Source organism: Myotis brandtii, unplaced genomic scaffold (assembly GCF_000412655.1).
Source record: "Myotis brandtii unplaced genomic scaffold, ASM41265v1 scaffold521, whole genome shotgun sequence".
NCBI classification, from domain to species: Eukaryota; Metazoa; Chordata; class Mammalia; order Chiroptera; family Vespertilionidae; genus Myotis; species Myotis brandtii.
In genome coordinates, this window is record NW_005369870.1 from 608,670 (window position 1) to 636,110 (window position 27,441).

The following is a 27,441-nucleotide window of genomic DNA, read 5'->3' on the forward strand; positions in this document are numbered from 1 at the left end:
ATTTTCAACCAGGGGGTAATTTTCTCCCATTTGCATCCTAAGCTTATTTTCAGAGAATAAAATACTCCTATTGAATTGTCTAGCCTATTGCTAGTCTTTTTGTTATTGTTGTTGTTATCTTCACCCAAGGATATTTTTTCCATTGATTTTTAGAGAGAGTGGAAGGGAGAGGGAGAGACACAGAGAGAGAAACATTGATGTGAGAGACACATTGATTGGTTGCCTCCCTAACCTGGGCCGGATCAAGCCTGCAACTGAGGTATGCATGCCCTTGACCAGAATTGAACTCTTGACCTTTCAGTCCAAGGCTGAAGCTTTATCTACTGAGCCAAACTGGCTAGGGCTTGACACTCTTTTTGTAAGTTAGAACAGTGGAAACACCAAGGAAAACAATATGGTGAAAAGCCAGGCCCCTAAATGCCAATTTAGAACTTGAATTCCATGTGGGCTGCCTAGTGGTTAAGGTTACCTTAAAAAATATCTTTAATCTGTTCAAGGTGGTATGCAGCTCTAACAGAGAGGAGGGCAAAGTCACCTTTTCAAAGGGAAAGCATGTTGAGAAAATTCACTTTTTAAAAAGAGGGGAGAGGGGAGGACCCCGAGGGAACACTGCAAAGGGGCGTGGCTTTCCTGACAGCCTGAACTGGCATGCTGTCACAGAGGAGAGAATTCTGCTTCACTAGTTATTTCCCACTCTCGCAAGTTGTCATTACTGTCACAATCTCATTGTCCTCAGACCTGCCCGCTCTCCATTCATCGGCTTCCTTGCTTTCTGTTATTTTGGAATCCAGGGACGAGAAGACAAAGGAGGAAATCTGGCTTTGTATGTTTCCGAGTTCCTGCCCTGTCCCTGCCCTTTGAGACACAAAGAAGACAGAGCTGACACAGGTCCTCCACAATGTGTTCCAGCTCTGGACCCTCAGTGGTCTCCTCCACACCCCGCTCAGCTGCCAGTTGCTGTCCCGGCTACTCTGCCTGGATTGTAGTTCCAGAAACCTCTTCTCTGCCTTCACTATTTCTAAAATTGCCGTATTTCATCAGTTGAGTCCTAGTATCTCCAGCAAAAACAAAACAAAACACATTGTTTACACCCTTTAGAAACCTAAGGACTTCAAGGATGATCCTAATCAGTGACCTCGCCCTTTTAGCTAAATCAAATCTCTAGGCAGCTCGTTTTCAGCAGTGAGCAGAGTTCAACTTTCCTGAGACCAAATAACTAAAATCAAGTCAGGGGCTGTTTCTAGGATTTCTTTTTTCTTTTTTTTTAAAACAAACTCAGAATCAATCTTAGAGATGTTCCCAAAATACATGTTTGAATGAAGCACATTTCAAAATGTTAGTTTTAGTGATTATAACCAGCTTTAGTATTTTTCTGTTTCTGGACTCTCTTCTATGTGTATATTGAGATTTAAAATACTTAGAATTCTATTATTTTCTTCAGTTTAGTATTTTGCTATTTTCATTAAATAAATTTATGATGAATAGTTATGCAAATTAAGCATATATAAAAAGTTCAGCTGTTTCTTCCTCTCTGGAGGTGAGTTGCATAGGTAAGTGGAAATAACAGCTTACTGAGTTCTGAAATCCAGATGGACTTCTTCACAGGGTGGCATTCACTTAGGCCATCTGAAGAGGCCATCACGACAGGCTGAATCTTAAGTTTTGATTTCAATGAGTTGCTGCAGGTACATACTGATCAACAAAGATCCAGATTGCCTGGACCAGTGAATGGTCCTCTCAACCTGAGATGGCATTGAGTTTGGAGCCTAATTCAATTCCTAAATGCTCACTAACACCTGAGTTTTCAAATTTGCAGAAGCACCCAAGGGTTCCATTTCCTTCTTACACCTCTAAAGCTGTCCCCAACCCATGGAATGCCCCTTTCATAATGTCTAAAGAATTCTATAATCCTCTTATTTGAGATCCTGATTTGCAAATGCTAGGAAGAGGGGTATGCTTCTAGTATGCTTATCAGCACCAACAGTTGCAAATATCTGGCCAGGCCTTGCCATAAGACCTAGGATAAAACTATGAGAGGCTGTCATCAAATTTACTCCTTCAACAGACATTTTCTCTGGGCTTATGCTGGGCCTCATGAAGACTAGGCAGCTCAAATCATCAGAAAACATTCTCCTCTAAGATAGCTCCCGCAACTGTAGGGAGCAGTGGAGAAATTACAACTGCGTTTAACTCACAATCTGCAACCCCGGCTCAATATGAAGAATTCCAACATCAGAAATAAAGGAAGTTCTTCCTGGAGACTCTGACAGCCCACAGATGGAAATCTGGCAGGATGCCCAGAAACTTACTATAGATGGGTTCAGGTTGGACACGTCAGGTTAGTCTCTTCTAACATCACGGAGTCCATCCTCTTTGGTTGCTTTCAACTTACAAATCAACTCAATCCATAGATTTTTCCCCAAAAAATAATTGATTTGGCATGTTCATTACGATGGCCCAGCACATGACTGACTCACTGAATGTATCGTTTTTTCACTGATGTTTGGCACATACCCCTGGATACTATAACTATTCCACCTTTTTTGTTTCTCCTCATTATACATGAAGTGCTGGACAGAGGCCATCCTTTCTGATTGAACACTGATATTCCCTTTCCCCCTTTCATGAAATGTGTTGAACTGTGCACAGGACCTGAATGTGAGAATAGGTGAATTAGCCCTGAGTTTTGACTTGGCCGCCATCTGCATTTCTATAGTTGTCACAGCCCCACGGACCTCAGTTTCTGTACCTTGAAAATGGGGATGACAATGCTTGTCCCTTTCCAACAGAAAGCATGTTGAGGATTAACTGAGTAGGCCTCAAAAGCTCCAAAAGAAACCTAAGAGAAGCAAAATCTTGTCCACACAACCCAAATGCTGACCCTCTCTTGGATACCAACTGTGCTCATCACAGTTTCTAAATAGGAAAACACATATAAAACCTCAAACTAGATCTGTGATGGATTGGTGATCAACTGTGAGCCCAGCTGTTGGTGAGGCACAGGGTACATCAACAAAATGTCCAAATCACGTCTCATCTATTCATCAGTTACATGCCCCATGGAACTGCTGTGTTCAGAGCAGTGGCCTGACCTGACAGTGGGGGCAGCAGCAGCAGTGGCTTTCTAGACCAGCGCTGTCCAAGATACAGTAGCTCAGTGGCTCTCGCTACATTCCAAGTGCTCAGAGCCATCCATGCTAGTGGCTACCATAATGAACAGTCCGGGAAGAGCACATTTCTACCAGCACAGACGGTCCCACTGGACAGGGCTGCTCGACCCTGACAAGCTTCCCTCTTTTGCCCACTCTAACAATTTTTACAGTAGCATCAGCGAGTCCATCTCACACACGTGAAGAACAGTTACGAGGAATAGTGCATAGGAACAAGTGTCATGTTTTCATACTTTCACTCAAACCCATCATGAGAGGCTAAGGGGAACCAAACTGTATGTTACAGAGTAATCAATTGATCAACCAGTAATCCTCATCCCATCATGTGAGGCTAAGGGGAACTAAATTGTATGTTACAGAGTAATCAATTGATCAACCAGTAATCAATACCTAATTTTAAAAAAATATCAAATCATTCCCTGGCTGGTGTGGCTCAGTTGGTTGAGTATCATCCCATGCACTGAAAGGTTGCCAGTTGGATTCAAAGTCAGGGCACATTCCTGGGTTGTGGGCTCGATTTCCTGATAGGGGCGTGCAGGAGGAGGCTGATTCATGTTTCTCTTTCATGTTAATGTTTCTCTCTCTCCCTCTCCCTCTTTCTTTAAATACCAATAAAAAAATTTAAAAACTAGAGAATCATATCATGGGACAGTGTCCAAAATATTCTATTTTCCTTTATGTGTGAATTTCAGTTGATTTATAGTCTGCATATTCAGGATTTGACCACTCTCCCCTATCCCCTCACCCCTATTCCCCTGTGAATTGAAGGCTGGTTTTATTATAGGTCCAATTCTTCCTTGTTTACAGTATCACATCTAGTAGATAAAGAATGCAACTTTGGCAGAGATTTGTTTTGCATGTTATATATGCAGGAAAGGGTAAACATCACATATAGACGGAAGCTAAATGGCTTAAAGTGCATTGTTTATCATGCCTTATTTTATTACAAATTTCACATATATCTCATATCTAACAGGAACAGACCTCACACTCCCATAAAAAGCCCACAAACCAAGCTATTGAAAGAATAATATTTAAGCATAGCATTCATAAAATAGGTAATAGAATTATAGAGTTGGCAGGTTACATAAAACTGTCAGAGATATGAATGTCAAACCATCTCTTTTCAAAAATGAGAAAACTGAAGTCGAGAGAGGTATAGTGCCACAAAGTTGCTTGATGAGTGATGGAGTCAGGATTAGAACCCAGCTCCCAGACCTGGACCCAGGGCTTATTTTGACACCTTGTTCTTTACCCTCCTCTGACAAAGAGGATGAAGATGAGCTGGGAAGGGCGGGGAAAAGGGTCGGTCCTTCTGGCACCTGGCCAGCACCTTGGCCATCGGGACACTGCCTTATATGGGAGACTCCCTTTCTTCTTCGCCTGCACCAGCATCTCGAGTGTTCCATCTGGCTTCAAAATTGCCACCCCCAGAGTAACCTAAATGCCTGGTCAATGGGATTTCTGAACCTAGAGGACAGGTGGTCTGTCCTGGTTAATTAATGGGCACCATTACAATGTCTTCCTTATGAAAACTCCTTCTTTCAATGACACCTTGAAGAATCATAGTTTTAGGGGTCTGTAAATCTCCTGAGAAGTGACATTCTGCTCAGTCTGTAGCATTCATTAAATTATCAAAGATGTCCACAATGGAAAAAAGTTAAATCTGTCTATCAGGGGTGAAGAGAAAGAAAAATCAAAGAGCCCAGAAAAACTGGTATAATGGCCACAAGGTGCAATAAACACCAATTCAATAGAAATAGAGAATGTAAATGAGATTGTAATGCTCAGGAAGCCCAGAAAGAAACAGGATGAAGATGAATTTCCCTTGTCTCTTTCTTCATTCATTCGTTTAAATTCTAAGAATTACAAATGGGCACCTGCAGGTTGGTGAGAAGGTAGACCCCTCCCCTCCCTTTCCCGGCACTGCAGCGGGGTACAGGCAGACTTCCTGCAATGGGGCAGGGCGCCCAATGCCAGTCGGCTCCATGACTAGTGGTGCTGTCTTGCTGCCTACACAGCTGTACAGGTGGTAGCTGTTAAAAGGGGGCAAATCGGCCCTCCAGTAACCGAGGTACTTGCCCTTGTACAGGAATCCATGCATTCTTCCTCATATATCTAAACTAGGAGGTGCCACAAGAAGAATGAAAAAGGACCCCTGACACCACCAACTAGCATGGAAATGCAGCACCCTCATTAGATGACATCGTGCGAGAACCAGGACCAAGACAGGAAGGCGGCAACTTCTGCTTCTGCAGAGATGCGGCTGGAGCTCTGGGAAAAAATGTGGCCATGGAGGAGGCACAGGTGGGCTGCAGCTAAGAGCAGCAGCTGGACCCTGAGAAGTCGCTGCAAACATTTATTGTCTCTCCCAGGAGGGAAGTGACACCCTCAACATCCACCAGAGCCAATGACAGCAGTCAGCAACTCATTCCATGCTAAGGCAAGAACTAAATGGAATCATAGCTATACCTTCCATTTCAATATTTGGGGAAGATATCTAAGAATATGTTCTATTCAGTTAAAACAATAAAATTGAGAAATGCCATATATCAAGTAGCAGGAAATGTTCACAGGAATCTGTGATACCAGCTATAATTTTGGACTTAAAATGACATTGAAAAATGTGGGAATAGAACTCATGAATTTTAAAAATGTCTGTTGAACCAGATATGAGGACAAGTGAGCCACTAGTATGTTTGCCCTGTAGCTTCTGACTATTGATGCAACACAGTTCATCTGGTTTTTAAAATCGTTTCTCAGTGTTTCAGGAGTCTACCCATCGGTATCAGCCTTCTAAAAAGGGAATGCTGGTGCAACCCTGACTGGGTAGCAAACATTCCAGATAAGAATATTTTGGTAGATTTTTTTAAAAAAGAAACTTTCACTGGTGTTGACTCAAAACTGTTTTGAAAATATGATGTTAAACCTCTCCAATATCAAAAGGCAGGAAATAATGATTTATATATTTTATTTTGACTTTACATGCGGTGTTAAAAACCCAAAGTACATATTATTTACACATCCACAATACAAGTTTACAAGATATCTATACATGTTAAAGTACTCTATAGAACAGTATAGAGCCACTTCACTTTAGGGTTACTTTTTATGCCGTAACATTAAAAAAGATACAATCTGTGTTTACCTTTGCACAAATGGATAAAGCATTTAAAAATTAAATTAACAGGATAGAGACTAGATTTAATGTTAGAAATCTCAACATAAATACTGAAAGAACTCACATTACAAACGACAAGGCAGCACAATGTTACAACATGTTACCGGGAATCACACAGAGTTACCGCTCCGTTTTCCGCACGCCAGGATTAATATTGGTAAGGTGAACGCAAACACGTTTGTCGGCGGTGGACTGAGTAGTGTTTATCGTTGGTTGGTTTAATTTATTATTAATCTGTAATATTTTAGTTGCAAAGATGAAGTGTATCAAGAACAGAAGTTTTAGCTTTTGAGCTTCCAGAGATCTCGGGGAATTGTGTTCTTTATAAAACAATATTCTCAAAGGAAAAGCATAACTGTATCAGTATTCTACATCTTGTATAAAAATGCTCTGGTCTTCTGACCCATCCTCCCCCAGGAAATGTATATCATCAGCATTATCACAAGAAATCAGCTGAACTTATTTGTCTGACTTGGTCAGGAGCATTCCTCTGCCTTGTTACTATCTAGGTTGGGGTCAATAAACCACCGTGTGACTTGCAGCATCGTAACTGAAACAGCCATTGGATTGCCCATCAACAACTGTACGTGGCTTCTGCAAAGCTACGAATCAATGACTCTATGGTCTCCGCAGGTGTCCCAGGACCCAGGGAACCTCATTTGACTTCACAGTGTCACTGTTTCATCCTTAGCAAAGCAGGAGTGGAATGTTTATCACGGAAAGGACATAATGCTGCAATGGGGGTGGACTGCTTAATGGTTCTAGGTTGTTTATTTGATTTTTTTAAAAGTCTCTTCAGGTGCTGGTTGAAAAACATTTACAACTGGCACTCAGTAAATGATGTGCTATACTGAAAACACTTGACAGATTTTAGTACTTCTATCATTCTCATGAATAAGGCACAAAATGCACAGATTCAGGTAAACCACATGTAATATTTACAGTATATTGTCATTACCTGCATGACTTAGGAGGAAATTCTCACACAACACAACATAGACAACGTGATTGCACCACTGTTAGGTTTTCATAGACTGTCTGTTAAGCCAATTACAATTCTTTTCACATTTCCCTCTATTGTCTTTTTTTTTTCAATTTTAAATCTTGGGGGTTGGAGGAGTTAAAGGAAGAGAAATTTTACTACATGGGAAAAACCAAACACAATCAAACTAAAACCTTATTAGTGTGTCAAAGGTTAAATAGAGTGACTCAGTCTCGGATTCACAGTGGACAGGTAAGTTTTACTACTGAATACTGTTGGATAAATCAAGGATACCTCTTAACATCTCTATCTCCTTAAGCTGGCAAGACTGTAATAGAAGTTTTAATGAATAGCAGCACAAAATTACTTAGAACTCTTACATTCTGGCATTGGGTACCATGTAAGTCAATCATAGTGATGGTCAAATCAGCCTTCATTGTATTTATTTCTAAAAGCCGAACCCAATGGACTGCTGTGGGAAGTAGTTATTGTCTCTTGTTAAGTCATGCTCAATGTAAACAACTCCATAGCACAAAAAGATGCAATGGGCACCTAACCACATCCTAGTGGGTACAGGATGCACCCACACGCACACACGCACGCGCACACACGCACACGTACACACACACACAGTTCATTGGTGGCATGAAAAAAATTGCCCCACATGAAAAAAAATGCTACAGTTTGGGTCAAAGACTGAATATTTAGCAAATTGTTTGGTAATCTACAAGTTTGTTTCTTTGAGACATTACCATTGTTTTTGACATTTGTGCAAGAGGCAAGGTGAATGCATACATATTAAAATGTTCACATTGAATGGGAAGACCACCCATAATAATGGCAGTCTCAGTTGAACCCATTTTCAAGTATTTGCTCACAGATTCTTCTGCACACTGTATCAGCTCCTTACCCCGGGAAGGTAGCCCCTCAGAGCTGGAGCTATACTTCCCTTCAGCTTCAAACAAAAGAAATGGAATGGCCAGCACCTTCCTTTGTTTCCAGGCGAGTACACAGAAGCCTCGCTGCAGTAGCTACATGTGGCAAGTTCCGATGTTGCCAAAGTGGGAGAGTTTCTTTGGCCACTTGGTTCTCTTAAAAGACAAGCGAGTCTCTTATCTTAAGGTACCCTTACAACATCATCCTCGCAACAACGTGGACAGCAAAAAGCCACACGGGGAACAGCACACTGGAGGCCTAGTAAGTGTATTTGTTCAGTGGTCTGACAGAGGTGGTTTGAGGAGCAAATGAAGGCTTTGGTGGCACGTCAGGTTTTAAGGACGGTGTCCTCTTTAGCCCCGTCCTAGGAAGGGTGCCATTACTGGTGTAGCTGCTCTGTCTGGAGAGGGAAGGCTGCAGGTGAACACTCACTGGTGTGCCCTGAATGTAGTCCACCTTCGCCCCTGTGGGTGTGGGCATGTACCCGCCACGGTTCATGCTAGACTGTCTCGATAACAAAACACCATTGGGTGAGTTTAAGTTTTTAGGCATGGCAGATATAGAGTGCCTCTGGGACGAGTTTTTGTGGTAACCTCTTTGTCTTTCCAGAGAGGTCATGGGGACCCCAGGAGTGGTGGGGACGTCCACTCGCTTAGTTGGGCTATTTCTAGGGAGAGTTGAAGGAGGAGAGTAGAGCGATGCTTCCCGGTTAGGGACCTTGGGCGGGACCTCAGACATAGGTCCCACGGGATCCAGCATTAGGGTCTGGTGGGCCATCTGGATGTCTCCCATGATGGCTTTGGGGTTACTATTTGGATCATTCAGATGCTTCAGGAGATCATTGAGGGTATTCCTGGAATCCACAGAACGCCGGTGATCTCTTTTACCGGAGGACTTCGTAAGAGGGTGGTCAATGTGTTGAAGCTTCTTTTCAGCTTTGTGAGCATTGGAGTTTGAGAAGGACGTGTTGTAGTCGTGGGTAGCGTTAGGAAGAACAATGGCACTGGGGATATGCCCGTGACTTAGTGGGGAGTGGGGTGGAGGACTAGAAGGAAAAAACTGGGGGGTTTCTTTCCTTGAAGCTCCATGGCCATGGGCCTTGTCTGAGTGGCTCTTCATGGCCTGCAGGGTCTTCTGGTGCAGCACAGGTGTGGACTCAGGCGTGGGGAGTGCAGCCAGCTCAGGGGGTTGGCCTCGATGGTCCATGACCATGGATTTAGTATCTCCGGTGGGCGGCAGCTCTTTGCGACTGGTCAGCAGGTTACTATACAATTTGGGAGAATCAATATTCTGCTGATATTCCTTGACGGGGCTGTCAAAGAGACCATTCAGTTTGGCAAAACTTCCGCTGGAATCTGTGCACGACTGGGCAGACTCTGCATCTTTGTGGATCTTCCGGTTTTTCCGAACGAACATATCACGATAGCAGTACACAGCCACCCCTGCAATGAACGCACCCAAAACAAAAGCGGCAAAGACACAGGTGATGAGGACATTCATGTGGACCATCTGGTTGGACTCTCCAGACTGAACTTCCCATCGTACACCTGCAACAGACACAGGGAAAGAGTCTCAGTGAGGTGCTCTGGAAACGATACCTGCCAGCAACGGCTTCCATTGAGCCAGCACTGGCTGCACACGGTCTCTATGCTTAGCTTGGAGGGTGAGGTAGACTCTGAAATTCCATATTTTTTTTTTCTTTAATTACAATGGGATCCCCAGAGACACCTGATTGCTGCAAATGCCAGGATAACTCTAATCTCCCATTGATCTCTATTCTCTGTCTTCTTTCCCCCACCTCCTCTTAAACATTTGTTATAAAACAGAAATTTTAAGCGTTCCTACCTAAAAATTAGAATTATAAAGTGTACATTTTTTAAATGACCTGTTTTAAACTCACAAAATGCTTTATCTCATGGTTTTCTCCTAATTCACAAATCTGGATTAAAAGGCAGCTGCTAGGATTAGGGGCATGTAATGAATTGGCATAAATATATATTATGCTAACATAATTATGCTACCTTAACTGGAATAAAAACCTATAACTTGTTCACAAACTAAAAGCATCTGCTTGGTCATTGTTAGCTACAAAGACAGACATTCGTATTTGCTTTGATTTTTTTTTTCATTCCATTTTGGGGCGAAGCACTCTTGGACTGCCTGCTATGAAAGAAATCTAAACAGTCTCAGGAAATATACTTTGCATTTGTTAAGTAATATGATTCAAATATCTTGAGATATTTAGAAATCTTTAAGTTAGACTAGAAGAAGAGTAAATTAGTTTTAATTATTGGGATTTTTAATGCAACCACAGACATCTAACAGTCAACCAAAGAAATGTTAGTTTAAGAGGTATCCAAGTCTGTTACATGCTATAAACACAGCTATCCCAGAATAAGGGAAGTCAGAGTGATTCTGAAGGCTTGGTGGCTTTAGGTTAGTACCAAGGCCTTGAAATGTTAGTCATTTTTAATCATGTCCAGGGTTATGAGATTGAGTGGCATTTTGAGAGACAAAGAATAAAGGTAGAAATGGTACTACTAAAGAAAACAAAGCAGAAAGAATGATGATAAAATTGTGTACAGTGAAAATATATAAAACCAAAATAAACAGGTATAAATCATAAATGACAATGTACGGTCATAGAAACTGATTAGAAACCTGATTCCAAAGATGAGTAAGCGCTAAAGAATTGATTTTTCTTTTTTCTGGAGTAATATATCTCATTAGCCTGCTCCATAGGCAGCTATGTTATAACTGCTTCTATGATGGGCTGTTGTGTTTTACTGCTTGTAGCATTCAAGCAACTTAGCACCTCACAGGTCCTTTTCATAATGCATTTTGAACGGTAGCTAAACAAAAGACTGGGACTGATTCTTAGGTAAAAATATATGATATCTGGGTATTTGCAGTTAACGAGTTTTGGTTTTTGATGTGGCTGAATGACCCTCGAAATTCTCTGATATCTAGAAGTCTCCAGCATCTTCAGCCAGAAATCAACAGATTAGGTTGTCTGAGTGGCCGTTTCACCACCCTTTCTTTAACAGCTTTCCACCTCTTTCATCTTTTAAGGAATGCACTCCAACATATCCACAGAAAACCGAAGTGACTGCGGCCAGCGGAGGCGGTGGTGACACAGGCAGCAGCCCCTCTGGCTCTCCTCTGGAGAGCCCTAAGTCCTAGATTCCAGAGCTACTAGGAATCAGGTTTCCACTCAGTGAGCGATGAGTCTCCTGGTGAGGCCTTACCCTTTGGGATACCTGATAAAGGATCAGTAAAATCAGAAGTGTGTGGGTCATCTTGAACTACAAATTTCCGGGAGCTCGTCAGTTTAGGTCTCCAGGTATCAACCACTTTGCGTGTGATTTGTGGGGTACTTGCTACTGTGGTAACAGAAGATGAAGATACCTCCATGTCTGTGGTGGCAAACAGATTTTTTTTATTAACGTGGGAAGTGTCAGCAGATTTTTCCGACTGACCTGTGGCATTTTTAAGCACAGTTGAGGTCAATTTTAGGAGGAAACCAGTTCTAGGATTTTATTAAAACACGTCCACCAGACTACACAAAATCCTGTTCTTGCAAGGGAAAACTAAAAACTAAAAATGAACAATAAAGCTAAATTAAGCAGATTTCAAAATTAAACATCCTCAAATGCTCCTATGGAAGCCCCTGGGATGATGAATGACACTCAAGGGAAAGGTAAGACCAATCACGAAGATTAATTGCTACTTTTCTCATCCTTTGGTGAGATAACAGCATTTCATTTCTTTTTGTGTATATTTTTCAAGCACTTGCACAGATGGTTGGAGACTGTCTGTCTGTCCTTCACTGGCGAGCCTACGTGTAGCTTCATCAGAAAGCACCCGGGCAGGTCCCTGCAAACACTGGATGTGGGACCTGATGAACCAGCTCTGCCTACGTTGTCCTGCTTTGCCAAGGACCCTGCAGATTATTCACTGCACCGACGGGGCTCACTGTCCACCGGAAAGCACTGGAGCAGGGATGAACCTTGCCCGTGAATTCCAAAATGCCCAGGGAGTTCCTTCCAAAGAGTTAGCAGCAACTCATGCAAAAGAAACAGCATTTACAAGCTGAATTAGGATGTTCTGATGCATAAGATCTGCCATCTCTTCCCCTCCCCCCTTTCCCAAGGAATGAAACTGCTGGCGAGTTTTAGAAGCAGCAATAGGATTGGGAGCGACTTAATCTCTTAGCCTGTCTATTACAGATTCCCACCACGTAGATTTTCCCTCACAGATGTAAGCATATGATTGTAGGTTCAGAGTCCAGAGATCCCAGCTCAGACTGGAGTGATGATCACAGATGTGTGATCCAGAAACAGACACAGAGAGAGGGGCGTGGGGAGCCCAGTGAGCACCTTCATCCACCGGAAACCAGCTTCACTCAACCGGGAGCCTTTTCATACCATCGAGACCACAACATTCAATGTTTCCCAGGATTACCGCAAACCATTCAAAAAAGATCTCTAAAATGTATAAATACACATTTTGGGGAAATGCGTATTTGTTTACTAGGTCTGAGGAAAGGTGAGGAGAGAAGGGGGAAAGTAATGACATTCTGCCATCCATTCTCTAGATGGCCAGAGGCAACATTCACAATGCACAGGTGAGAGGAAAGCTTGGTGGCCGCGTGCAGCTGGAATGCAGTCTATGTGAACCCATTTGATTTTCCTGAGAGGATGTGCCTTGGCCAATGATGGACTGTTCACATGCTCCACAGGGTGAAGTACTGAGTCAGAAAAAGTCTTTTGGTACCATCAGTGGGGTTATGAGTCAAAGCACAAAAATGAAGGGCTGCCAAACTGCGCAAAAGGAGGGGAGAAGGGGCTGAAAATGCCGAACTGAAGGAAAGAAAAGGTTGTTAATTCAAAAAAATTAAAAAAACTAACCAGATGTTGGACCGCCAAATATTTTGTAATCTGGTGTAGTTGAAGTAGGCAAAATTTCTAAAAGAATTAAAGGAACAAGTAATCAGTAAAAAAGTAACCAAAAGAAAGCAAAAATTTATGAATTCCAATTAACTAAAAAAGTCGAAAGGAAAGGCTACAAATGAAAAGATTAACCTACTGGTTAGACTACCTTTCTCTAGGTTTCCTACAAAATTGTAAATGGTAAAGAAAAAAGAAAAAAAAAAGTAAGATTCTCTAAGGAAAAAAATAAAAGTAAGATGCTTCTCTAATGTATCCCCATGACCAAACAGCTCAGCTTTTGCGAAGTTTAAGTTAAATGCTAGGTGGTATGTGTCCTGAATCATTAAAAGGCTCGTTGTAAAATAATGTTCACGTGCAAATGTGGTCAAAAAGAAGGGCCGGAGGGCAAGGGCGATTCAGTCTTACCATCGCAGTCCCCGAGGTGGGCCGTGTTGCCGTATTCCGTGTCCTGTTCGTATCCTCCAGCGCTGTGGTGATGGAAAACAAAGGAGTCTTTGGTTAACAGCCTTCACAGGAACACAAGTGACAATCAGAGCAGAACCAAGAACATACATCGATTAGTAGTAGGAATGGGCAGAAAGGGGAAAAATGGACATTTCAGCAGAGCTTGCTAACTGGAGTATTTCTGTTAAACATTTGGTAACTGGAATGTTTAGGAGAGCAGAAGAGAACTGCCTATTTCCCTTAGGTATTTCGCTGTCTATAATCTCCCTTTCCTCTCACAGTTCCAGATTTTCCTTTTTTTAAAAAAAAATACTCTCCCCTAAAAACAAAAACAGGGGGGAAGGAAGAGTAGTGTTTTTGGAAGTTTTCTAAAATTTCTAGCTTTGCAGACCCTGGGGAAGATCGGAGCAGGTGTGGAGCTCTTGGCTAATGTGGCAAAGTTTACTTACAGCATCCCTGGGGTGACTCTACCACAGGTCCCCTGGCTTAACCAGCCACAGTAGGGGTCTCGAGATGCAATACAAGACCTGCACAAAACCAAAAAGAATGAAACTTGGATTTTCTTGTCATCAAAGGTCTTAATGCTGCACGACCCCAGGGTAAGAACAGAAACATCAGCTTACTTTTTACATGATCCATAACGCTCGCAGCGACTGAGGGGCATGCGGATTACACAGCTCGAGAACGCCACATACAAAGTGTGGTGATCTTTATCCAGCTGTAATGAGATGACCTTTCTGTCCTCCTCGTTCTCAGGATTACACCTGTCGTGTGCGATACGTTTTGAAGCCATACGTTTAGTAAGTCAAAAGCTACATGAACTATACAGAGCAAGTGAGGTTTGATTTTTTTTAAAATATATTTTATTGTTTTTTTACAGAGAGGAACGGAGAGGGATAGAGAGCTAGAAACATCGATGAGAGAGAAACATCGATCAGCTGCCTCCTGCACACCCCCTATTGGGGATGTGCCCACAACCAAGGTACATGCCCTTGACTGGAATCGAACCTGGGACCCTTCAGTCTGTAGGCCGACGCTCTATCCACTGAGCCAAACCGGTCAGGGCAGAGGTTTGACTTTTTCAATTACTGAGAGCTGGGGAGATCGTAAGGAATATTCTAGGTAGCAAACCAAGCAAGTACATAGTTTGGGAAATAATAATCCTGTGATTCATCTTCTAGTGCTATACATGTTTGGTTACATTTCAGAAGGATAAAGCGTTTTTTAAGATTGATTTCCCGTTCTGATGATTGAAGGGAATTATATTTGTGAAGAACATGTTGGACTGTAGAGGAAAAAAAGATAATGTTTTAATGTCGTTAAATCTTCCTGAGCTAGATGTTTCTCCTTAGTCTCTTTTGCTCCATTTCTCTCATCTATTTCTTGACTGTTTTAATGGTCTAAATAATCTTGTCTATCAGTGGTTGGAAGAATTACATTCTGTTTGTGCCTGTGTATGTGTGTGTGCTTGCCACTGTCTGCTGTGTGTAGCATCCTGAAATTGATCTACAAGGTAGGATGGGTGGTGCTGAAATGCTCTCATCTTCCACAAGTGAAATACAAGGGCTGGATTATTTTTAAACTCATCAACTGCCCACCTCCAAGCTCCAGTGGACTCAGGAAGAAAACAAAGCCAGGATTTATTTCAGTGAGAGAAAAAAAACAACAAAACCCAAAACACTAATATGCCAAACCACTGCTAATTCAGAGGGCTGGAAGGAAATGACTAGATGAAATAAAGTCCGGAAATTTTTGAGCAGTGCTGAAGAGTATTCTCGTAAAATATACCTACTTTGCATGGTTGTATGCTTCAATCTCTTCCAGTAATACGCTGTCATTCAGAGAGAAAGAACTGGTCTTTGCCAAAATTTTAAGTACCACGCCAGCTTCTGAGCCAACAAAGATGACAGTGTAGTTCTGGTGGGGTCCGGCGGAATGGTCCACGGCAATGGCTGTCAGCCTGTACCTGCGGGAGGAGGTGAGCCAGGTCAGAGGAGGAGGCCAACAGGAAGAGCAGGTGTGTGTGGGAGGGGCCGCCATGTCTGCATAGCCTTACCTGATCCGAGTCTTTGTGAACCAGGGCTCCTCTGCAATGGGTGGGACGGCAGAGTCCATCAGGGGGTGGGATTTGATGAACAGCAGGGTTTCATCCGGGAAACCGATAGAGGTTTCATAATCTTCAGCAAGGCCATGCTTTGCACAACAGCCAGGCCTGCAAGGAAAACAGTGTGTGTTTCCCCCACATCATCAATGGTATCTAAGGAATAAGTGTCCATTCTGAAAGAAGAGGTCAAGAGAAAAAGAAGAGAGAGCGGCACCCAGAGAGCAATGCTATTTCCCCGACTCGGGTGGGTTCTCCACCTGCTCACAGGACTGTGGGACTGACTCCTGTGTAGTCCTGCACAGCGACCCCTCCCAGCGTGGGAAGCTGGCCCAGCTGCTCAGTGAAGATGGATGCTTCCAGTGGCCAGATGGTTTTGTTAAAGACAAAAATCCCTTTCCACCCTTTTTCTTTACCTTGGCATTGGTACTTTGTCTTCGGGGACTGCTGTCCAAACAGAATCTGGAGTTTTCTGTTCTTTAAATCGTCCTTTGAATACTTTCTCAATGTCATCCATGCTAAATGCACAGACAGCAGACCCAGGAATACTGAAAAAGGGGAAAACCATCAGAAAAACCGTTAGGCCACAACGGGCCTATTCGTGGGTCCCGCCAGCAAGGACAGAAGGTCTTTTGAGTTGCCAGGGATGTGTTCTCACCTGTTGAGCTGTGTGGTGAACACCCCGACCACCGTGGGGATGCCATTGATTTGCATTATATTTGTAATAGACTGCAGGACATCGAAGTAGAAAAACGAATCCCCAGGGACGGAGCAGTTAAGCCGAGCCTTCAGAAATGAAGTCCAGTGTTTCTCCAGGACCCGCTGGGAGCCACCCATGTCGTTCTTACATATGCGGGCCACACGGGAATAGACAGCCTGCCCGAGGGACAAAGCAGAGGAAGGGAGGGGGGAATGAAAACCAAAGCTGCTATGCATGGGAGGGACAAGAAAAGCTAAAGATGTATCTGGTTCAGAAGAATATAGCAGTCTTCTCTCTAGGGAGCAGTAGACTAGGGGTGTAAACTAGATTCGCCTGTGAGAAAAGGGGCCATTTACCTGTTTTGTCAAAAAAGCTCCCTTAGAAGTGAGCCACTGACCTGGCTGAATGGAAACCATTCCCGCACTTGGTCTCCCACTTTGCTTCTCACGTTGCTAATGAAGTGTGCCCTCCTTAAGCCTGGCCCGGAAGGGGGGGGGGCAATACTTTAAACTCATATGGGCTTTTACCAAAGCACCCAAAACTAAACAAGGGCCTCTGCTTCCCATCCTGCTGCTGACACAGGGAAGCACTGAACTATTAATGGATTGCTAAAGAGTTAAAGAAGCTTCCACAGCTCAAAGGTGCCTGCAGAGCCAGGAAACATGAAGTCTTCTTAAGGCCTGAGGCTGCTGTTTCCACCCAAGCCATTGCTCAGCAATTATTCTCATGATAAGCTGCCCATCTCTCTTCACTTGGCCCTAAACATAGTGAGAAAAACATGCAAAGGCCCCATCTCTACCAACGTGGGCTCAATTCCATGCACAAGTCCACCATACAAGTCAAGCGCATATACTTGCCTTGCCTAAGTTATTATGTTCCACAGCAATCTCTCGAAAGAAGAAATAGACATAGTTTCCATATTCTATGGCATGAAGAAAGTGTGGTTCTGTAAGAAAATGAGAAACAAACTGGTTCTTAAAAGGTTATTCAATTAGTGTCTGACCCTGACTGCTAGGCATGACTGACAGATGTCACGTAGCTACTTTCACGCCAATGGGAACTCGGACACGCCGATGAATTTGAGGAGCCCCGACATGGGTGAGCTGAAGCTCCAGGGGACACGGAGTCTTTAATGTCAGCTAATGGACTGTAAAAAGCCTACCGGGAACTGAACCATGGCAAAGGTCTTTGTTTCAACAGATTTATTCATTAACCTATTTAACTAGAGAAGAAAACCTCTCATGTTGAGAATTAAAAAATCTTGATTTCTAGACTCCAAAGAACAGAATGACTCTGCAGATATGACCTAATCGACTCTCACTGTTGTTACCTTTCCAGGATAAGTAGATGAGCGCGGGCAAGGAGTATCATGCACATTGTGAGTTTGGCAAATTGGCACACTGAAATGGGATTTTTTTTTTAAGTCACCTAAGATAAAATCCTGGATGAGTCTACTTTCTTGCCTTGGCTATGGGTCTCTTCATCCCTTGTCAATGCCGCTATTCACAACCAAAGGAACTCATCCTTGCTCTAAATAAACAATATAAAGTCATGCACAGAATTTCCTGATGACCAGAGCTCCTGTTCCCACTCAGCCATCCCACTCCCCTTGGCGATCCCACAGCACTGCTCTTCAAAGTTACCTTTTATCCATTTGGAATCATATTTTATTGTGCGAAGGGCAGATCCATCGCCCATGCTTCGGTAAATAACAGCATCACTGGCCAAGAAGTCAGCCACCGTGGCAGAATATAGCTTCCCATCTGAAACCAAAGTTATAATTTGAGTAAAATAACCACAATTACCCTGTAGTGTGTTGCCCTTTGTAGTGTGGTATACTCTTTGGAGCGCTTGCATCTGTTATCCCCATATACAGAAATAAAGCTAAACGTGATGCTCATAAGCAACCTTGGCCCATAGTATTACCTAATTTTACAGATGAGGAATCTAAGCATCAAAAAGTCAAGCAACTTATTCAGGGTCACTGGCCTAGTTAGCAACAGAACCAAGTGTCAGAATACTATATTATAATATGCCTACTTTTAATTATTTTTTGGAAAAAAATTTCATAGTTCTTAGATTTTGAAACACCAATTCCAAGGTCGCTATCCTAGTTATGAGCTCTTTTTCTTCCGTTAAATTCCTTCTGCACCTTCAATGTCATTAATCATTTATATTCATTATGCTAAAGAACCTTACCAGCAAAAAGGGCAACATTGGTTTGTTTGGCATCAAATGGGCATCTTGCCAGGCCACTAATGTCTTCCCCATCATACTCTAAGGTATTCAACTACAAAAGAAAAATAAATAGTTGGTGTCAAATCTGTTCAATGTACCCGTTTGAAGGCAATATTGCTTTATTTGTACTGAAATTCTATTTGAAGAATTCTGTCTTTATTCTTCCATAGCATTAGCCATAAAACAAATTACTAGGTTATAGCAGAAAGGATTCAACTTTGACAGCATACTAGTGAAGAAAGGAAAATTGATGAAAAAAAGCACAACATATAAAATACACTTACCCTATAGAATCTACAAATGGGATTAAATGCGTTGGTACCACACACAAAAACCATCTCATCGTTTCTTGGGACAAATACTTTGATAAAGTTGTGGCATTCATCCTACAGAAAGTAGCAATTACATTAATATTAGACATTCTATACTCTGACATTATGGGATCAAGACCACAGAAAGACACAACGGAGCAGGCACTTGTCTGCTTTACTTACTTTATGTTTGCCTTTCATAGCACAGTTCTCTCGATCCTGTTGCTTTGACCGCCATGTCAGTTTCTGCAAGTAACCAAGCAAAACCAAAGCTCAGTTTTGAAGTATGAAAATTCTGGGAGGGGAGGGGGACATTATCCAAGTTCTGAGGGAATGCAAGTAAATTTGCCAACGACACTAGCTTACCTTGCTCGGTATTACTTCTGTTTTGGGGATTTCATTTAAGTTTACTGTATAAACTTGATCCCTGTTGGAAACAAGGCCGTAAGTCATAGCATGTGAATGCATAAAAATGTTAAGTCGCTTCTTATTTTATTTTTACAGATCTGCCTTTATTGTGTTTTGGAGATCATTTGGATTTTCTCTGTCTCCAGCAAAGTCAACAAAGGGTACTTTTTCATTAGTGGGAAGCTTTTATATATCACTGTGGTTAGGGAGCAAAGAAAGCTCTTCTCCTCAGGCGTGGGTCAAACTGCTACTAGCATTAGCATAGACATACTTCTAATATTTGCTCGAATAATTCCAAGTTAAAAAAGAATAAAGAAAGATCCCCCCTGCTGCTTTAGGAATAAAGAGCGATGTATGATTTCTTGATGTCAGTAATAAAACAGCAGCGCTGAAGGTTGCTGCTCTGTGTTTTGTTCCTGGCACACAGCACTGGCTTTTCTCTGTGAATATTTTTGGCCACTTGCAATTTTTGATCACAATCACATATTAGTTTTTCATGAACTAGACACATTAATGCAAGCACCACGAGAGAAAAGAATTTTAATCTAATAAACCAACGAGAGGAAAATTACCTGCCAGCAATATAAAGTGTGTCTCGAATTTTCAACATCAGCTGAAAGTCCAGCCGGTGCTGCGATTCATTGCCTGAAGGGCGTCCTCTAAAAACCGGATATTGCCTTGAATCTGCAAGTAAAAGTGGGCTAAACCATCAGTCAGGATTACGGAGCTAAAGAATCAATAGACAGCATTGATTAGCTGTATATACTAGTTGTAGAAGGGTTTTAACTAAATTCCTCTCTTCGGGTCTTGAATATAAATGAATCAAAGCCGGTAAATGTCAGCAAATGGTCTTTTTCTTTTAACAGAAAATACATAACCTGTATATGGGCTGTTATAGAAAAGCACCCAACAAAACTGTCCCATTTTTCCGAATACAACTGTGGATAAATTAATAGGCAAAACATGTTTAAGGCATATAAAATCTCTTTCTAAAAGCGAATAACACTTAGAAAAATCAAAACCAAAAAAGCTTCCTTCCTAGAAGAGGAGAATGTTCTGTAGATTACTTACAGTGATAGTCAACAATATTAAGGGGCTCATCATCCTCAGGAAAGCTGACTGCCCTCAGCTGGGAGATCATCAGGAGCAGCATGTAGGCACAAAGCAGGAAGAACCTCATGGTGGGCCAAGGTCAAGTCAGAGCAGCCCCTCCTCAGAAATCCCACTTAACTACCTAGAAAACAGGAAGAGTTTGGAAAGACCTCTGTGCTGGGATGAACCTGTTTTCTTATTTGTAATCAGCTCAGTTTTCACCACCAGCTCTCTCCAATGCCCTCCTCCCACCAGGAGCCCTGGCCGCGGTGAAGGCGATATCTCTGCAAACACAGGCAAAAGATGGCAGCGTGCCAGGCCTGATTACAGCATCTGGTGAGCATATGGAAGTTTTAGGTACATTTGCAAGAGTTTTTGAGGTAACTATGTATGGCATCACAGCAAAATCCCCGGTACCACCAACAGAAATGCTGGCTGCTGACTTGGCAAGAAGATGGGCAATGTTGGGATTAGAATTTTAATTAAACTCCAATCTGCTTCCCTGCCCCCAGCCCTGAAATACATCCAGTACAGCTTGCCTCTGCCCCTCGTTGGATGCACAGGCTGCTTCCCAAAGAGCTGGAGAGCTGATGGTCCTGTCCCCTCATCTGATCGCTGCTTAAGGCATTGCCAAATTCCCAGCATTGTTCAAGCCTTAGCCCAAAATTCTTAAGTAGAACAGTCCCTCAAGCTTAGTAACACCAACAAGAAGCAATGGCATGAATGACCTTGAATCAGGGTGAAAGAGTATGAAAAGAAATTAAATGATTTCTCGATCAATCAATCAAGCAAAGCAGGGCAGGGATGAAACAGCACAGCTGCCGCCAGACCACTGGGGATGTCTACATATTTACATAAAACCATTTGGACACAAACCAATACACTAAGTACGTCTGTCCTCTAAGCTTTATTGAACTTTAGAACCATAGGGGGCCTTAGGGACCATCTAGTCCAACCTCCTCATTTTTCAGATGAGAAAACTAAGGGCTGGAAAAATGAAGGGACTCACGGAATTTCATGGAGCTATTTAGGAAATGAGTCGAGTCCAGTCCAGACTCACATCACCTGAGTCCCCTCTAGGCTCTTTTCATCAAATTAGATGATGGGTTTTTTCTTCATTATAGCATTACAAAACATCTTTTGGGGATAATAAATACATTTGTTATTTTTATTGAAGTGGTGTTCACAGGTGTATGCATATGTTAAGTGTTATCAAAATGTACATTTGCATATATGTAATATATTGTATGTCAATATCTCAACTAAAATTATAGCATAGTATAATATTAGATGTCAATTTTGAAAAATCTTTAAATGGTATCCATTTATTAAAAATATAAATTAGGGCCCTGCTGGGCCAACAGGATGGGTATTTTTGTGAAACTGTAAATGCTTCACTTTGCAATAATAATACTCCTTCCTCGACCAAAACTGTCACTTACAACTACTGTACCAAACTGTAAAACATTAAGACTTATCTTCAGTTTCATAAATCCAAGAACTTTAGGGGAGAGGATGCGAATCACTTCAAATTCTGGGGGAGTCCAAACACTCAACCAGGTACTTACTATGCCTCTTTTATCACCTTAATGTCCAACACACTGATGCACATGTATGCTATGCTATGCTTTCAATATTTATCTTTCCCTAAAGTCAAAAGCCAAGTCTATGTGAATTTTAGAATCCTACTTTTACACAAAAAGAGAAAAATATTGCAATACAATTTTTCTTAATGAATAATTAATCCAACAGTAAGTTAGCAGGATCTGGGCAGCATCATTTTGTACTCAGTTGAAAGAGTGTGGGCTTTGCTGGCATTCTGACTTGTTGGGACTCCATCACTTACTAGCTGATTGACACAGGAAAGGTTCTTTAATCTCTTTGAGCTTTAGCTTCCTTATCTCTAATGTGTGGATAATAACACCTTCTCCATAGAATAAAAAAGAACTAAATGCCGGGCGTAAACAGATTCTGAGCAGTTAGTCCTTCTTACCCATTTAAAAATATATATATATTTTTATTGACTTCAGAGAGGAAGGGAGAGGAAGAGAGAGATAGAAACATCAATGATGAGAAAGAATCATTGATCGGCAGCCTCCTGCATGCCACACACTGGGGATTGAGCCTACAACCTGGGCATGTTCCCAGACCTGGATGGAACCATGACCTCCTGGTTCATAGGACAACGCTCAACCACTGAGCCATGCCAGCTGGGTGTTCTTACCCATATTTTACTGGACACCATGCATATGACCAGGATGATCCTAAGAGTCGGAGAAGGGTCTGGGAAAAGGATATTAAAGCTGTTTGGCCATTTCTCCCCTCCTCCCCCAAATGAATAGTTATTTTAAAATACTAAAGGGTTATTTTTAGAATAAATTTTACAATTTGAACCCTTATCAAACCTGGAAAGGCAAGTAAAAAATAAAAACCAACAATCCTATCATCCTAACCCAACAACAATGCTGACTTGGTTCTAGTCTTCTTGCCACATGCACCTATTTTCAATCACGGCAAGATGACCTCTTTCAACCTACCACTTCTCCTGAAGCAGCGTCTTCCCATCTGGCTTTTCCAGAGTGTCTTGCCATTTATAAAGACCCCAGAGAGTTGAAGCAGTATAAAAATACAAAAGTGTTGCCCTCAGAACCAAATTCGGTTATGACATTAATCCCAAGCTTCATTCTCTGAAGTCAAATCACTGGATTTTTTTGCAGGGTATTGGGGAAAATTAAGAAACAGCAACCACTCCTGAAGAAACTTAGAAATAACTGTGTGGAGACAAGAAGACAGTTCTGTGAATCTTTCTTCACCAGGACTGGTAACTGAATGGCTCACTTCATGTAGGCAGAGCCTCGAGGCCCCAGACAGCCAGGCAGTGAGTGGCCTCACCTGGAGCAGTGTCTGTCACAGCTTGATTCCAGCATTGACATTGAGGGTGGACTCACTGCTGACTCATTGGCAAGTGCCAAGCTGCAGGCTGAGTCCCATTTCCTATAACTCATTCATGTGACACGCAGAAAGCAATTTCTCCTCAGACCCCGCCCCCCACCAATCTCATCTTCCAAAAATAAAGCCCCATCACTAATTGCTTCCTTTTCCTGCAAAAAAGCTTCACTTTTAAAAAAGAATTACTTTTAGACTTGCCATAGAAATTATAAGTGGAAGTATTTAATGTAAAATGTATATCAAAGTAAGGTTGATTTCGGGGAGGAAAGGATCTGGAAATACCTGAAAAAAAAGGTCCCAGGAAGGAGATTTATTGCATGCAAACCCCCTCAGATGACAGAGTTCTTACCTTATTTAAGGAAATATCTCAGAATTCTAGGACTCAGTAAACTCATGAAACTATGCTATGTTGAAAGAGGGCTAGTTGAGGCAGGACAAAATGTTGGAAAAGGTCACAGACCTTGAGATTAGAATAATCCAAGTTTAAACTTACTTGTGCCATTTACTTCCCAGCTCTGGGACTTTGTTTAAGTACACTTAACCTATTTAAGCTTCAGTTTCCTCAAGTGTGAAGTAGAAATAATTACGTTTTCTATCTTATAGGCTCTTCCAAGGATTAAATGATATAATCCTATATAATAAAAGCCTAATATGCAAATCGACCAAATTGCAGAACGACCAGTTGCTATGACACGCACTGCCCACCAGGGGGCAGACACTCAACACAGGAGCTTCCCCCAGCCTGCAGGCCCCAGGCCAGCCAAGGCGGGTGCCAGCAGCCCCCCCGCCATTGCCCCACCGGTCACCCTGCAGAGGGAGGTGACCAGTGGTGGCAGCAGGGGGCGAGGCTGTCGAGCAGGTGGCACCAGGCTGGCCAAGGCATGTGCTAGTGGGGGCCCCCTGATCACCCCACCGTCACCCCACAGATCAGCCCTGATCACCGGCCAGGCCTAGGGAACCTACCCATGCACAAATTTTGTGCACTGGGCCTCTAGTATATATATAATATCTAACATGGAACCTGGTCCACAGTAAATCTCTAGTAAATTTTTATGAATATTATCATGACTATTATTGTTATATTTTACTGGGAAAAAATGCAAATTCAGGGGGGGAGAAATGTTTACTCTTTCATCTTGTACAACTATTTGCAAAACTGTTTACATATGTCATCATAACAATGCTAGGGGTGTTTCAGGAGGATTAAGGTACAGCTTCCTAGATGTAGAGATGCCTCCAAGGAGGAGGAGGGAATAACATAATAACACCATATATGTTATTCCTTTCAGTCAGAGAACAGTGAAACTTCAGTATATTTTGTAATTTTTGGTATTATATGAGCTTCTCCATACAATCCCGATGTTAAAGCCACCTTATAATGTGAAAAGCACTTAAAAGAAGTTCAGAGCTAACAAGACAGCCAGGGTTTGAGTGGCAGAATCCTTACTTAAGGGTGGTGGAAGAAAATGAGCCCCACACCTAGTACTTGAGTTCACATTAAGGAATTTGCTAATTCTTAAACTGCTGAAAGATGAAAGGATAGTTATAAAGAAAAGCCAAAAGCTTTGCGGTCTCAAGTTTAGGACCCACCAAGAAGGAGGCGTTCTAGTAAAAGTCTAAAAGGCTCTCATTTGGGCCTCTGAAGATCTATATCCCCAGGAGAAGAGGCAAACATGTGATAGACCAAACCTTACAAAACTCCAACTTGATCTCTGATAAGCTAAGTGTTAGATTGGGTAGATGTTGTCTCCTCCTACTCTAGCTACTTGCAGAAAAGATAACGTGAATCTTCTGTAGAGAAAAATAAAATCATCCAGAGACTATAATTTTTTATAAAATGCTCAACATTCAAGCAGCAATTACTAGACATTTCAAGAACCAAGACTAAGAAAGAAAAAAGATAATAGAAATAGGCCATAGGTAACCCAGCTATTAGAGTTATTTGACATAAATTAAAAAAAAATAACTGTTTATTTTGTCTAAGAAAGAAAGGTAAGACAGATTTTACCAGAGAAATGGAATCTATTTAAAATTAATTAAGTAAAAATTATACAACTAAAAAACACAATAATTAAAGCTTCTTAATATATTTTTTTAGCAACATATTTCTTGTAGCTAAAGAGAGAATTTGTCAACTGGAAGCTGGGTTAGTAGAAAATATCAGACAGAAACATGGAGAACATAGAAAAAAACAACCCCCAAAATAGATAAGAGAGTAAGAGACACACAGGATCATGTGAAAAGACACAACATACTGGAATCCCTGAGATTAGAGCGAGAGAGAGAATGGACAGAGGCAATATTTGACAAGATAATGGCTGCATTCTTTTTCAAAACTGACAAAACACCACAAGTCACACATTCAAGAAACTCTAAGAACTTCTAAATACAAAGAAAAATACATTTAAACACACCATAGTCAAGATGCTAAACACAGTGACAAAAACAATTTTGAAAGCTGAAACATATATTACCTTCAGAGAAGAACAATACTAATAGCTGACTTATCAAGACACACAATGGAATCCAGTAAACCATAGAGTGACATTTTTAAAATGCTGAAAAAATAAATAAATTTCCAGCCTAGAATTCTACCAATTAATATATTCTTCAAAAATGAAGGCAAAATAAAGATATCTTAGACAAACAAAACTGAGAAACTTGTTGTTAGCAGACCCAAACTAAAAGAAATACTGAACAGGATTCTTTAAGCAGGAGAATTTATAGGGTAGATTAATGCAAGTTCTTTTCATCATTATAGCACAGTGGCTACATTTGAAATTAATGAATCCCAGATAGAGAGATTGGTATATAGTCTTTGCCTCCCTGAAAGCTATATTTGTCCAAAGGAAATGAAAATTCAGAAATGGAGTAGACCTATTTTATCCACAGGCCAAAAAGAATCCAGGAAGATACCTTGCTGTTTGTATAGCTCTCGCCTGGTTCTCTTCTAGAGAGATCACTTCTCAAAAAGGGGTTGTTTAGACTCTCATCTTCCATTTACCTCAGGACCTGAAAGTGGAGTCAGCCCTCCCAGTTTCCCTATGATTCTTCCAGACCTCGGGCTCCCATGATCTTCCCCCAAAATAAATAAATTAAATTAAATTAAAATTGCTTGACCTTCTGCCTCTGCTCCTGTCTTTTAGTTGATAACTTCCTAGTCATTTTAAGAAAGACATTTCAAAGACTTTAGTGCATGGTTTCACTCTGGGACTTGTTATCAGCTATATCTTTTTCACCTTAGAAATCATAAAATCAAGCAATATATTCTTTGATCCCCATCTCTTGTTTTTTCAGCCTGCTTGTATGACCCCTTTTACCATGACTGCCTGTCTTTCTCCCCAGGGCCTTCTGTTCCACTAACTGCTCTCCCTTCTTCCAATTCAATAGCCTTTCCCAATTTTGACATACAACATTACCTATCTTATATGTAATAGCCCATAGTCAATCATTTCAATAATACACTTGCCTATACTCTGGATTCCCTCATCTTTTGTCTCTGTGTCAGACTTTTTGGCAAAGTTCTTACCTTGGATGAACTCGGCCATTCACCTTCTGCACCTGTCCCACAGCAGCTAAACACTAGTGAAGACATCCATACTCCGGAGCAATTTGGTAGTAATATCACGGAATTCTTGATCACCAGCTACAGCGAGCACTCCTGAAATTGTGGGGATCCTATGTTTCTCTACTAGGTCTGCTCACTCCCCCAAACAGTTAAGTCTAACTTTTCCATTTTCCTCAAGGCCCTAATAAGCTCTCTCTCCTTACTCTACAGCAATATTCCCTCCAGTCTCCACCCCAGTCCCACCCCTGTCCTGCCCCAGCCAGCTACTGCACATAGAAAATAAAAGCGAAAGGAACTTCTTCCATACCCCCTTCTCATTACCAAAACCCATCAACTTATCTGCATCATCATCTAATTTTTCCTCCTTCTCTCCTTTTTAAGAGGATATTTTACTCCCCAACTCCTCTCC

At 41.8% G+C, this 27,441-nt stretch overlaps 1 protein-coding gene across 14 annotated transcripts in view; it reads right to left on the reverse strand.

Moving 5' to 3' along the window:
* Positions 1–6,124: 6,124 nt before the first annotated feature.
* SEMA6D (sema domain, transmembrane domain (TM), and cytoplasmic domain, (semaphorin) 6D) overlaps positions 6,125–27,441 on the reverse strand; it is a 365,068-nt gene continuing 343,751 nt past the window's right edge. For 5 of the 14 annotated variants that reach the window (XM_005877506.2, XM_005877505.2, XM_014548792.1 and 2 more), the window contains 18 exons: positions 20,495–20,657; positions 19,996–20,107; positions 19,382–19,442; positions 19,199–19,261; positions 18,989–19,090; positions 18,666–18,756; positions 18,110–18,229; positions 17,324–17,412; positions 16,425–16,642; positions 16,183–16,314; positions 15,722–15,877; positions 15,458–15,631; positions 14,289–14,429; positions 14,115–14,192; positions 13,627–13,688; positions 13,180–13,236; positions 11,518–11,685; positions 6,125–9,816 (listed from right to left, as the gene is read on the reverse strand). In XM_005877506.2, coding sequence (XP_005877568.1) covers positions 8,528–9,816; positions 11,518–11,685; positions 13,180–13,236; positions 13,627–13,688; positions 14,115–14,192; positions 14,289–14,429; positions 15,458–15,631; positions 15,722–15,877; positions 16,183–16,314; positions 16,425–16,642; positions 17,324–17,412; positions 18,110–18,229; positions 18,666–18,756; positions 18,989–19,090; positions 19,199–19,261; positions 19,382–19,442; positions 19,996–20,107; positions 20,495–20,603 — 3,222 coding nt within the window. In that variant the 5' untranslated portion in view covers positions 20,604–20,657 and the 3' untranslated portion in view covers positions 6,125–8,527. The remainder of the gene's footprint in view (positions 9,817–11,517; positions 11,686–13,179; positions 13,237–13,626; positions 13,689–14,114; positions 14,193–14,288; positions 14,430–15,457; positions 15,632–15,721; positions 15,878–16,182; positions 16,315–16,424; positions 16,643–17,323; positions 17,413–18,109; positions 18,230–18,665; positions 18,757–18,988; positions 19,091–19,198; positions 19,262–19,381; positions 19,443–19,995; positions 20,108–20,494; positions 20,658–27,441) is intronic. The other 9 variants (XM_014548794.1, XM_005877508.2, XM_005877510.2 and 6 more) reach the window with 5 other exon arrangements.